Genomic DNA, 13500 nt, shown 5'->3' on the forward strand with positions numbered 1-13500 from the left:
AAAAATCTTTTCTAAAATTCTCATTTTGTCCCCAGGTGACAAATGACCATTTTGCCCCTAGATAGCGAAAATTTCGGTTTGACTCCAAATTGATCCTCAAACTCCGAATCACCATATTAAACCATTTTGGGACTTTAAAATTCTTAATTTCATCTTAAAATTTCTATTTGAACTAGTTCGAGACTTAATCGACTTAATGACACCATTAGGGGCAATATCGTCTTTCAACGATTTTCTCAAACTTCCTAAATATGTAACCATTCTATTGAGCATGTAAATGATGTCGTAATTATTTTATAAAAAAGGGTTTGACAATTCTTAATTTAAAAATGCTTTAAGATTGACCTTGACGCTTGGCTTTTAACCTTTTTGAACCTTGAACTTATTAAGGTTGAGTTTTTCAAAATATTTTTACTTTTCTCACCATTTCTTAAACTTAGAAATTTCTAAACTTGAATGTGTAAATTCAAGGGGAGCTTTTCTCACAAAAGCTTAAAGGAAGTTCTTGTTAAGCAAATTTTGATTAAAGTTTTGTCATATCTAAAAGGAAAGACTATTAACTTTAATTTGATTCTTATTTTGAAATGACAAAAGAAGAATGATCAAATTTGAAATAATAAGTTTTTGAAAAGCTTAAGAAACATTTAGAAACCTTAAAATACTTAATGGAATTTATCTTATGTATTTAAGGTAAGTCTTTAAAGAAGAAGGCTTAGATTGAAAAGATTTTGAAAACAACAATTAAAAAGGTTGATCGCTCGGGTTATAATACTAATCCCATTGTGCCAGAAGCAAAATGGAATTCACCCATAGCTACAAAGATCAATTCCAAGGTTTTTAAGATCAATCCATATTGGACAGAAGCCATTTAAATCCCTTGTTGCCTGTTAAGGATAAATCCCACCATTTGAGGGATCAATCCTCCATTCACATGATTTGAATTTCAAATGTAAGGATCAATCTCATGAAAGAGGGGATCGATCTCAAAGTGTCCATTAATAGTAATAAAAGTAAAATTTTAGCTAAGTAACGACTCTTTTTTCATTTGACGCTATGCAACGACTCCAATGCGATTTGTAAGTATAAATAAAACAACTTTGGGCCTGTTTTTAAGAAGAATAAGAGCATAAATAAGAACAATCTTCAGAGGAAACTTTCTTCACATTCTTCCAAGCTTTCAAAGCATTTAAGCCTTCAATTCATATTCTATTGTAACATTTTGATATTATCTTACACTCACTAAGCAAAATCTACCTATTTGAGGGTTATCTTGCTTGTTTAGTTTGTTAAACACTTAATCTTTTAAAGTATAAGAGGTTTTATCTTAGTCTTGACAATTAGGTAGTGTTAGAGGTTTTTCTTTAACCTTGAAATTGTGGTGTTCAAGGTTCTATCTTACCTTTTAAAAGACAGAAAGGTTATATTTTAGCCTTCAAAAGACAGTGTTAAAGATTCTATCTTAGCCTTAAAAGATAAAGATGTTATACCTTAGCCTTTGAAAGGTATTTGTATTCGTTTCATTGATTAATGGATTGAATTCCTCAACAAGTTAAGGAAGAAGACACAGGCACTGAAAGGAAGGGTTACACCTCTATAAATTGAGTTTGCAAATCTCTCTACCCATTATTCTTTATTATTATTGCATTATTTTTCAATTGGATATCTATTAGATTGTTATTATCTTCATATTTGGTATATTTTGTTTTGAAGTTTACATTGTTAAAAGAATTTTTAGAAATCCAATTCACCCCCTTTGGATTATTCAACATAATTGAGCTAACAAAAATAGTTGATGATTAAAGAACTTGTAAAAAAATGTGACATTTTAGTAAAACATTTGAGGACTGAAAACATGATAGTTGTTCCTCTGACCAAGGGATTGTACTTGTCATTTTAAAGAAACATGTTTTTAACATGGGTATTATGAAGTCTTTTGATGTACTTGGTTAATGGGAGGATTTGATATTGTTCTATTTTTATTCTTTATGCATAATTTGTTTGAGCACATTGTTGATGATATATTCAAATATATTATTAATATTGATTATTGGATGATATTCGGTCATGTAGTGATTATGTATATATACATTTTGCATATGTGAAGACTTAAGTCATGAAGTGATAACAAAAATTGGTAGCCTTAAAGGTATGTCTTTGACACATGAAGTATATCTTGAGATATGTAAGGCAAACATACAAGTTTACTGAATAAACCATAAAGTATTTGAAATACCCCATACTTTGATATGATGATAAATAAAGTTGATCAAATGCAAATTGAGGTCAATTAAAATGTTTAGAAGTGATAAAAGACGAAATGAGTAGTTTAGGATAAAATATTTCGTAAGTGAGAAAATACCAATAAAATAATAATAATTTTATCGGAGGAGAATTTGTGAGATAAAAGGCGATTCAGAAGTCAAGTGAGGCATAATAAGGTATTTCGGGTACCAAGGAGACAAGATAAAATTTTTAGAATAAAATAATATTTTATTAATAAAATAATATTAAAATATTAATATTTAGCCTGATGTCGAAGTCAATCAAGAAGAAGGATCATATGGTTGATCCAAGTGGGGGAGAAGATGACAAGCCTGACTCTATAAAAATATTTATCATGATATAAATGTGATGGATAGAATGTTTGCATGCTAAGAGAGTCCCCAAAAGTTTACAAAAGTCGGTATTGTACCTAGAGGTACAATAAAGTTGATTTAAGCCTCGAACTAGATCAAATAGAAAATTTACGATGAAATTAAGAATTTTAAAGTCTCAGAATGGTTTAATATGATGATTCGGAGTTTGAGGATCAATTTGGAGTCAAACCGAAATTTTCGCTATCTAGGGGCAAAATGGTCATTTGTCACCTGGGGACAAAATGGGAATTTTAGAAAAGATTTTTTTGGCCCCATTTGACTTATTGGAAAATAATTTGACTTATTTGAGTAAGATTTGAGGTTTAGAAGTGAAAATTTTTAATTTCGGTATAATTTGGAGTAAAAGGGTAAAATGGTAATTTTGCCACCCCAGGGGCAAAATTGTAATTTTCCACCACCAGGACATTTTTCCAGCACATGGTCTTCCTTTATCCTCATTTTTGACCATTGACTAATTGTGTGGTGGAGATAAAAAGGATTAAAATTTTAAAATTTTAAAAATGGACCAATAAGAAAATGACATGTGTCATACCTTTATTATTTTATTGTTTCTTATTAAAAATGCATAAAATCAGCCCATTTTCTTCATATGGCCGGAAAAGCAAGGAAGAGAGAGAAAGAGAGGAAGAACAAAGGGAAAAACAAGAAAACCTAGGTGGAAAATTTAAAGAAAAAGTGAAGAAATCAAGGAAACAAGCAAGGTAAGTTAGAATTTCTTTAGTTCTCCTTGATACCTAGCTTACCCATGCTTTTGTTCTTGATTTCCATGGTTGAATATTGAGTTATTATGATGAATTCAATTCTGAAAAAATGGGTTAGGAGAGAGAAACTTGTTAGATTAATTTAATTTTAAGTTATGTTAGTGTTTTAAGTTAGTTTAGCATATTTAGAAACAAAACAACAAAAAAAGAACTTATTTTCTCCCACAATCATTAATGGCCGAATTTATTATGTGTTGAGTGAGGATAAATTTGATTTTCATTTTAGGAGAATTGGTTAAGAAATGATGAATTATGAGCCTAAAAAAATAATAAAAATTTTCGGAGCAAAAATACGATTTTTACCCACTAGGGGTATTTTCGTAATTTACTATCGAGACTGATAAATTGAATCTCATTCACAGTCATTAAGGTAATTTAGTTATAATTGGAGTGTAGAAAGTGAGAAGAATTGATTTGGAGTTAAATTGGAGATAATAGGCCGAATTAGGTCAACACCGCATTTAAGCGGTAGTCGGATAAGTTGTATATCATATCATGCATATATACCGAGCCTGAATTGATTTTATAATGGTCAAGTATTGATGTGGTGAATTATGTATTGTACATTGTGAATAGGTGGTGAGCAAAGTACACTGGTAAAAGTACAAAAATTGTGCTTGGAGACTGGGATTAGGAGTACATCGACTCCTAGAACAATGAGTGAACTTATTATCGTCTTAATTATCTAGAGTAGTTTTATACAATTGTGTGATTTTATGGAAAATGGGTTTAAATGGTAAATTGCTATGTTTTAAGAGAAATTGTGATTTTATAAAATAATTTTATAAATTTTCTGAAAAATCGAATACTGATTTTGAAAATAGAGTAATTGGAGACTGCCTGTTTGTGTTGTAAATTTATGGTTTTAAATTGAATGGCTTATGACAATAAATGAGCATGAATGGTTAAACTGATTTTGGTGTTAAAATTATTTGTACTGAGTATTCAGCCTTGAGAGGCTAGGTTGCGATAAATTACCATGTCATGCTAGAATGAATTTTATTGATTGATGGAGTATATATTAATTATTCACTGCAGAGGGGGTTCCGTGGACCAGCCTATTAGAGGGGCACGGTAAACTCCTTTATATTCTTACCTCGAACGGAGAGGGACGTAGGGTATCTCCCGGGGTAAAGCTTAGGGTTCACTTCACGCCAAACCACCACGTGAAGGGGAACTCAGCCAACGCCAAGGAACGATTGTATTTTTCTCAAACTAAAATATATTTTAAGTGTATACAAAATTTTAACAGCCTTGGCGGACTCTGTTAGATGCCCTGCGCAAGGTATCACCGAGTATGAGTTTTGGCATGAGCTAAAGTTTTAAGAAATTCATAAGCTAAGTTGATTACTCGATTTTTATGGATTGATTTTATTTGGTTGAAATGAGTTGAAGAAAGGTAATGAAATTACAGTATGATGAATTATTTTAATTGTCTCTATTTACTCGACTTTAGATAGTTTAGATGGTATCTGTTTACTCACTGGGATTTTATAATCTCACCACCCTCATTTCCTCACATTTCAGACTCGGAGAATTTCATAGTTAGTTGACTTTGACAAGGACCTTCATTTGGACTCGAATCGGTAAAAGCTGTAGGTTTTCAACTTCCGATGCATTTTGGATAGATGTGGGCCCACGTGTCATTGTAAAAGAAATTTTATGCTTTGGTTATTTGCTTTGTAGTATATATGAATATAATTATCTTTTACGCTATAAGAATTATGTACCGATAGTTTTATGAAAATTATTTTACAAGAAAATAATTTATTTTATTGAATATTTTTATTATATTCAAATGGTCAAATTTTCACTTCAAATGAACGTTTTAGATACTTAATTTTTTTAAATCATTAAATATATATTTTCGGCTTACCTACTACATTTTTAGCAAGTTTCGAGGTTTTCGACAAAAATGACGAAAATGCCCCTGTGAGCAAAAAAAAATGTTATGTTATGACTTGGAAATGATTTGTAATCCTTCGTATTTTGATTATTTGATAACTATTGCTCACCAGGGAAGTGCGAAAGCTGATACGAGAGCCTTGCGAGGTTTCGATCGATATTCGGGGTGAAGAATGTTTGTCGAGGCTTCGCAGCGGTTGTCACGGGCTCGATGGGGAGTTCCGGGTCGTGACAGTATTTCTCTTGCAAGCTTAGGTGGCATAAAGTAGAGAATAAAGTAATTGACAAATGAATATAACACATGAAATAGATCATCAAGAAAGCATTGGTGTTCATTGCTACACTGCCACGTTAATTTTAAGTTGATAGAATTGAGTGGTATATGTAATTAGAGTTACTACTATTCTCCTATGTCATAAACTTTATTGGATAGAAGGAATTTTGGAGTAATCTCAAGACCAATCTATTTTATTTTGAGGTCATAAAGTTTATAGTTATTTAAACCAGTGAGTAGTTTTTAAGAAAATTTGTTTTTAAATTTGAATTTAAATAATGTAGTCCAAGTGATAGATTATTAAATTTTTTTGATTAATTAAAGTGTGGACTTACATTGTCTAATTTATTTTACCTTTTATCAAAATTAGACTTAGTTACTTTAGTGTTGAGACGAGACTGTCCATAAAATGATATAATAAATTAGGGCTCCAATATTGTATGTGAACTTAATAGCATAGGTTTGTTGATAAACCCTAAGTTTATATTTTATGATATAAACTTCTAAATTAAAGATTTAAGGTCTAAAGGTGAATAGTGTTCCTTTGAATTAATGAATTTTCAATGTCACTATTTTTCATAAATGCACTTAGTAATATATTTAAGATCATAGCCTTTTATGAATTTTGAGTGTCACTATTTTCTATACATGTACTTAATTGGTGCCTATATTACATTAACTGTGAGGATATAATTTGGTATATATATATATATATTGATCGGGGAAATTTTGAAACAAATACAATTTTAAAGTATGGATGGATAGGTTCCTATCTCGATTTTTTTTCATTTGTTTTTACTTTCTTTAGCTTTTTTCTTTTCTTTTTCACTGGTAAATGATATTTCTTTCTCTCCAAATGTCCCCCAACCTTTTAATTGGAGCAAGTACAATGCTTATTTAAGCTTTTAGCAAGGTAACATTGGAAACTACTACTTAGTGCTAAAAATAAAAGTTTTAAGGACTTAATTACATAAATTTATAAAGTTAAAGGTCTATCATCGCATTTCCTTCAAATAATTGTCCAAAACCCCGACGTCCGCACGCTAGTGCTCCTACCGTATTGCCATCTAGTCCCACTCCTTCCACGTTTCTTCAATCTTGTTTCACAGTCGCGTCAACCCCTAAACGACATCGTTTCGCACTACCAACTAGACTAAGGCAACAAACAATAACTTTCCAAGAGAGAAGGGCAAATGAAAATCAAAATCAAAATCCCAACTAACGATTCGAACACGCACGCGCAATAGCTTCTCGTTCATTTCTTCCTTGTCTCGGACTCACATCTCTTTTGCCTTTGTTTCGAGAAAAAGAAAAATGTCAAATTCGCATAGCGACACGATACCTCTTCACGCGTCGTCCCAATCGGACATCGACGAGATCGAGAATCTAATCAACGCCAGCGTCCAATCCGGCCCCGCCACAGTCCTTCCGGCCCGTCCTCCAAGCCCACCACGGGCCTCCATACCCGTATCCTCTTCCCCCTTCATCCAATCCAACATCCCTCCTCCGCCTCCAGTCTCATCCTCATCTTCCTCCAATCAGAAAGTGCCGTCTGTCCCTGCGGCCCCTCCCCCTCCTCCACCTGTTGGTAACTCTAGCAGCATCGTAGCGACCGGGTTCGGGCCTCCGCCCAACACGCTAACGGAGCCTGTTTGGGACACGGTGAAAAGAGATCTGTCGAGGATCGTGAGTAACTTGAAGCTCGTGGTATTTCCGAATCCGTACAGGGAAGATCCAGGGAAGGCGTTGAGAGATTGGGATCTCTGGGGTCCTTTCTTCTTCATTGTCTTCTTGGGGCTCACGCTTTCTTGGTCCGCCTCCGTTAAGAAGGTTTGTTGTCAAACTGCATTTCGATTTATCCCCTTTTTCTTTTTTGCATTTTTATCTTTTCTCTTCTTTGGTTTGATAAATTCATTTGATATGCGTATAATTAATTTCTTATGAAATTTTGACTCTTAGCTGTTAAAAGGCGGTAAAACTTGTTGTAGATCTCGCAAAAGATAATAATAAATCATGGTAGGTTTTAGAATAAGGAGTTCAATTTTGAAACGTTCCACTATTCTGTCTTGTTACTTGCTTTTTGCTATTTGCTTATTACTTCTTAAAAAGTCGTTAAGAATTTACAAGAAAATGGGAGGAACCAAGTTCATAATTGATAAAAAGAATGAACAAATCAGTAAAATGCTACACTGGGTTCTAACATAATTGTTCGAGCTAAAACTAAAATTATGCATTTTTTTCTCAATTATTTTAAAATTATAATTTCCTTTTTCATCAAAATGCACTTTTTGACTTTTGCTTTTGGAAGCAAAAAGCAAGTGCTAGAAGCAATAAACAAAACAACCACCTTAGTGATACCATCTCTTTTTTTCGTGAATGATACCTCACAACTAAATTTAAAAGGTGCTTTGCATTAGTGATTTGAATTGTAAGTATTCATTTTAGATTACTATAATTAGCAGTTGGTTGTGGTAATCAGCTAATCTTGTAAAAAGGAGCTTGTTGCGTAGATGAGGATTTGATTGGGATAAGGGTTGTAAATAACTTTATCCCTTTGATGGATGGACTGAAGCTGCTGTTACTGATGGAAGATTTGGTTTGCTGCTAATCTTTTTCTATTTAGCACTTAACTAGCACATTGTTTTGGTACCAACGACCACTGCCACATTATATTGGTATTAGACAAGGATTCTCCTGTAAATAGATAGACCTTGTCTGTAATTTCTTTTTCCCCTTTCATGCACTTGGATATTTTCTATTCCAAATTGGTCTCCATCATTTAATAGTTTAAAATAGAGCACAACGACCCAATAATATCTATGCAGCTGACCTCACATCAAGAGAAAAGGCTTAGTTTGTAATTGCTGTTGTATTTGATAATTTTGCTAGTGTTTTATGTAACATATGTGTTAAAACATTGTGTGACTCCTGTGGGCTGTGGTTTGGAGATTTTTTTTATGGTAACTCTAGCCTTGAACTGAGGTTGCACTTCTTGGGATTTTTGGCCAAATCTATAATCTATGCTTCTTTCTAGTAGTATGTTTATTGTTAATCTCAGCTGCTCCTATTATCGTTTGTAATGTACAGTTTTGGCACTTTTGATAAGCTTATTAGTATTGGAATGCCAGCCATTCTCTGTTGATCATTCCCTGTCCTTCAAAGACATAGAATCTACATAAGATCTAATACTCAGCTGCTCCTATTATCATTTGTAGTGTGCAGTTTTGGCGCTTTTGATAAGCTTATTAGTATTGGAATGCCAGCCATTCTCTGTTGATCATTCCCTGTCCTTCAAAGACATAGAATCTACATAAGATCTAATACTCATCAGTCATTACTTAGAAGCTAGATGATTAGGACAAACTTTTTACCTTAAATGAGGTTCTCACTTAATGTAGGTGGCCTCATCTTTTACTTGCTCATCTGTCTGCATAGCTATATGTTCTATTGCTTGTGTATTTGGCCTTTTCTGTTTAGAGATCGAGATGATCATATCTACCGATGAATATTGAGGTTGATCTAGAACAGTTTGAAGATAGCCTGAGTTGCTGGGTTGCCTATTTCTATGAAATTCCTTCAAGACTTTTTGATGCATGATGATGTTGCTTTACATTTTGAAGAGATATCATCTCTTCCTTTTTTTCCAATTATTTGTGATCTCGCTTCTTCTTGTGTCATATTTGTGAATTGTGATTCATCTTCCTGCCTTATTTTTTCTACTTGTTTTCTATAACCAGACATTGATATTCTTTCAAGTTATTTCTGTTATGCATATTTTTTTCATATGAAAGGCATCTGTTACGTTTGTTTCTGGACCTTTCATCCTTTTTCCCTGATATATACATCCGATTTTCTGTTTATTATAGAAAGTATCATAGTTTTCGGTTAGTCAATGCTAACTTTTTCTCCTCTTAAAATATTCCAGTCCGAGGTATTTGCTGTTGCATTTGCACTGCTTGCAGCTGGTGCTGTAATCTTGACGTTGAATGTACTACTACTGGTAATGGCCTCTATCCTTTACAGCGTAAAATTTTGACTATGTGAGCATGCTTTTGAAATTGAGTTAAATGTTATATCTGGTCTGGAGGAATGCCCGTTTTCCTTATACTTAGATACCATTATTTTTGAAATTTTGGTATAGAAAAGCTTGCATAGATGGTAAGTGTGTGACTTCTGCTGAGGTTTTTTCTTCTACACTGTTTCAGGGTGGGCACATCATTTTTTTCCAGAGTCTGAGTCTTCTAGGGTATTGTTTATTCCCTCTGGATATTGGAGCCCTAATCTGTATGTTGAAGGACAATGTCATAGTCAAAGTGATTGTGGTCTGTGTGACATTGGCTTGGAGCTCATGGGCTGCCTACCCTTTCATGAGTTCAGCTGTCAATCCCAGGAGAAAAGCACTTGCACTCTACCCTGTTTTTCTTATGTATGTATCAGTTGGTTTTCTTATCATTGCCATTGATTGAAAGTCGCTTCCCCTTCAGGGGTTCTGCACGAGTTATGGAAACTTAAAATGGAGTTACATAGGAATGTCATGTGGTGCTTAATTTTCATCTCATGTTACTGTATTTTTTTGACCCGACACAATATCTTTGAAAGCTCATTTGCCAAATATGATATAATAGCTGTATCAAATATTTTTGTGATCTACTACTTTCTTTCTCTGTTACTTCTGCTCTCTTATTTTGGGGATGATCCGAACCGTTTTCTTCTCTTTTTATTTATTTGTTTGTCTCAGACCTGAGCCATGCCATGTCCAAGGACTTGATGTGCCTAAAATGTTCTCAAATAAAAGTTATGATCCATCATCTTTCATCCTAAAACTTGGTTTTCTGATGAATTAGGAGCAGAAGATGAATCATCATGCGCTTAGGGATGGGTATATCTTTTGGGTTCATTAATAAAAGGTCAATTAACCAACCATATGATTCAATAAAGGTTTGTTGTAGGCCAAGTAAAGTGGCCATCTTATGATAAATAAAAGAATAATTATAAGTATGACAAAAAAAATTGTGTGCCATTTGTTTATTCAATTGGTTTCGAGAAGATTTTGAAGCAAACCAAAGTATTTATTATTAAATAGAGAAATCTAAACCAAATTAAATTTTAGTTCTTTAAAATTTGAACTAGTAGACACAATTCCTACCATTCGATATAGTTGAATTACTTCGTTTCTTTAGAAAATTTGTATTGTAAACACTACATTCAATTTTTTGATTTGCGAAAATTTTTTGTATCTACCTATTTAGACTTTAAAAAGAAAAATAATCATTTTTTTCATTTCATACAAAAGAATTTTAAATTAATAAAATGGATAATATTTTAAAAAGTTGGTATACGATTTAAAAATATTTAAATAAGTCATTATTTTTTATTGTGTTCATTCATTTGTACTTTTATTTCAACTCAAATAGTTCCTTATAAATAATGGTTGACAACTATCTTTAGTCAAAATACTGCTTATCATTATATATCAGGTGGTGCTAATATAGCATATTAATATATCATAATAGATGATGATGTGACACACTAATGTAATAATATGATATGACCATTTGACATTTTTACCCTCCATGTGAGCACCACATGGGTATAAACTAACAAATGTCGTTTTAATTAAGGACAATTAATCAACCATTAGTCATAAAGGCCTATTTGACACAACATAAAAATACAAATACTTGATTAAACGCAATAGAAGAATAAGGTTTATTAGAATTTTCGTAATTAGTTTAGGAGTTTTTTTAAAACATTATACCTTAATAAAACGATTAATTCAATTTAACTCACTATATTTCATACATTAACATATAACTTGAAATCAAAGGGCTAAATATCCAAATAAGCCCTTGAACTATGAAACCTTAACTTTCTATTAGAGGATAAAATGGTAGAACCTTAGGTGAGATTGTAAAATTCTTGTTTTGAACCCATATCTTAAGCTTTTACCTCTGAAAAATCTTATGTTTTGAGTTATTTAGTGATTTGATAAGTAGTATGGAGAGAAGAGTCAAAATGAACATGTTTTCAAGAGAATTTTTTATATTATAGAGTAAAAGTATCGATAATTACAAAAGAGATTGTAAAGCATGACTCTATAAAATACTTGTCATGATATACATGTGTTGGATAGCATGTTTGCATGCTAGGAGAGTCCCGAAGAATTTACAAAAGGCAGTATTGTACCTAGAGGTATAACAAAGTTGATTTAAGCCTTGAACTAGATCAAATAGAGATCTTAGGGTGAAATTGAAAATTTTAAAATCCCAAAATAACTTAGAATGGTGATTCGGAGTTCAAGGACCCATTTAGAGTCAAATTGAAAATTTCACTATTTAGAGGTAAAATGGTAATTTTGCCACTCGAGGACAAAATGGAAAATCTTTTGAAAGATTTTGATCATATGTGACTTATTGGAGTATGATTTGAGGTTGAGAAGTGAAAAATTGTAATCCCGATATTTTTCAGAGCATAGGGGTAAAATGGTAATTTTGCCACCCCAGGGGCAAAACAGTAATTTTCCACCACCAGGACACTTGTCCAGCACATGGATTTTATCCAATATTATCATGGATAATTGAAGGAATTTATATGGTGGAGAGAGAAAGCTTAATAGTTAAGAAATAAAAATGGACCAATAATGTAGTGACATGTGTCAAGTTTATAGCCATTATCTATTTAGCTTTAAAATAAGTATAAAATCAGCCTATTTTCCTTCATATGGCCGGCCAAATAAAGAACAAAGAAGAACAAAAGGAGAAAAGAAAAACAAAAACCCTAAGTGTAGAATTTCAAGAGACAAGTGTGGGAAATTCAAGGAAACAAGTGACAAAAGGTAAAATTTCTTGATTTTGACTTGTGATCTACCTTTCCCATGCATTTTTCCTTATTTTTCATGGTTAAATTTTATGTTTTCATGGTGAATTCATGGCTGGTCAAAATGGTATGGAGAGAGAAAGATGTTGGATTGATTTGATTTTAAGTTATGTTAGTGTTTTTAGTTAGTTTAGCATATTTAGAAACAAAACAACAAGAAAAGAATTCATTTTCCCCCATCACCATCATTGGCCGAATTTTCTAGGGAGCATATTGTGGTTGAAATTGATGATATTTCATGATATTTGGGTGATAATTGATGTTTGGTGAGGCTAGAAATTAAATGGGAAATTTTGGTGTGAAAATCTGAATTTTTGCTCAACGTATAGACATGTGTGATTATTGACCCGAGATTGATAAATTGATTTGGATAATTTACGTATAATTGGAGTGTAGAAAGTGAGAAGAATTGATTTGGAGTTAAATTGAAGATTTTAGCCAATTAAATCGAGAATAGTGCGAATTAGGTCGAATATCGTATTTAAACGGCTATTCGGACATTTTGCATCACATTTCGTGCATTCATATAGATTTATAGAGCCTGAAATAGTTTATGATAAATTGACATAATTTATTGAAATTCGTGTCACGTATGATGTATAGGTGGTGAGCCTTCTAACAAGAGTAAAGAGATTGTGCCCGAAGATCGGGAATAGGAGTATATCGAACTCCTAGTACTGTGAGTAACCTTATCATCATTTTAATTATCTAAAGTATGATTTTAATCGGTTTTGGTGGAATTTTATGAAAATGAGTTTAAATGGTTAATTTTTGGTTTTACAAATAAAATATGTTTAAATAAAATGATTTTATAAATTGTCTTGAAACAAAATAACGATTTTGAAAAATAGAATATTTGGAGACCACTAGTTTGTTGTAGAATTATGATTGTTTACATTGATTAGCTTATGATAAATTGAGCATGATTGGCTGGTTGACAATTGTATTGAAATACGGATTTAGTTGTTTGCCTTGAAAGGCTGTGAATTACAATAATTGTCATATCATGTTATTGAGTTTTATTGAT

General features: G+C 32.4%; 1 protein-coding gene and 1 long non-coding RNA gene across 2 annotated transcripts; both read left to right on the forward strand.

Annotated features, from left to right (window-relative positions):
* The first annotated feature begins 3245 nt into the window (after window positions 1–3245).
* LOC148762054 (uncharacterized) lies at window positions 3246–5764 on the forward strand. Its single transcript, XR_016027191.1, has 3 exons — window positions 3246–3358; window positions 4946–5013; window positions 5437–5764. It is a non-coding gene; the product is annotated as an uncharacterized LOC148762054 (long non-coding RNA).
* A 1022-nt stretch (window positions 5765–6786) lies between these two features.
* LOC18595631 (protein YIP4b-like) lies at window positions 6787–10247 on the forward strand. Its single transcript, XM_007023677.3, has 3 exons — window positions 6787–7427; window positions 9523–9597; window positions 9803–10247. Exons 1-3 carry the CDS (start codon window positions 6912–6914, stop codon window positions 10061–10063), a joined length of 852 nt encoding a protein of 283 aa, XP_007023739.1. The 5' UTR covers window positions 6787–6911; the 3' UTR covers window positions 10064–10247.
* Window positions 10248–13500: the final 3253 nt, after the last annotated feature.

This window comes from Theobroma cacao, chromosome 6 (genome assembly GCF_053813885.1).
Source record: "Theobroma cacao isolate CCN51 chromosome 6, ASM5381388v1, whole genome shotgun sequence".
Classification (NCBI taxonomy): domain Eukaryota; kingdom Viridiplantae; phylum Streptophyta; class Magnoliopsida; order Malvales; family Malvaceae; genus Theobroma; species Theobroma cacao.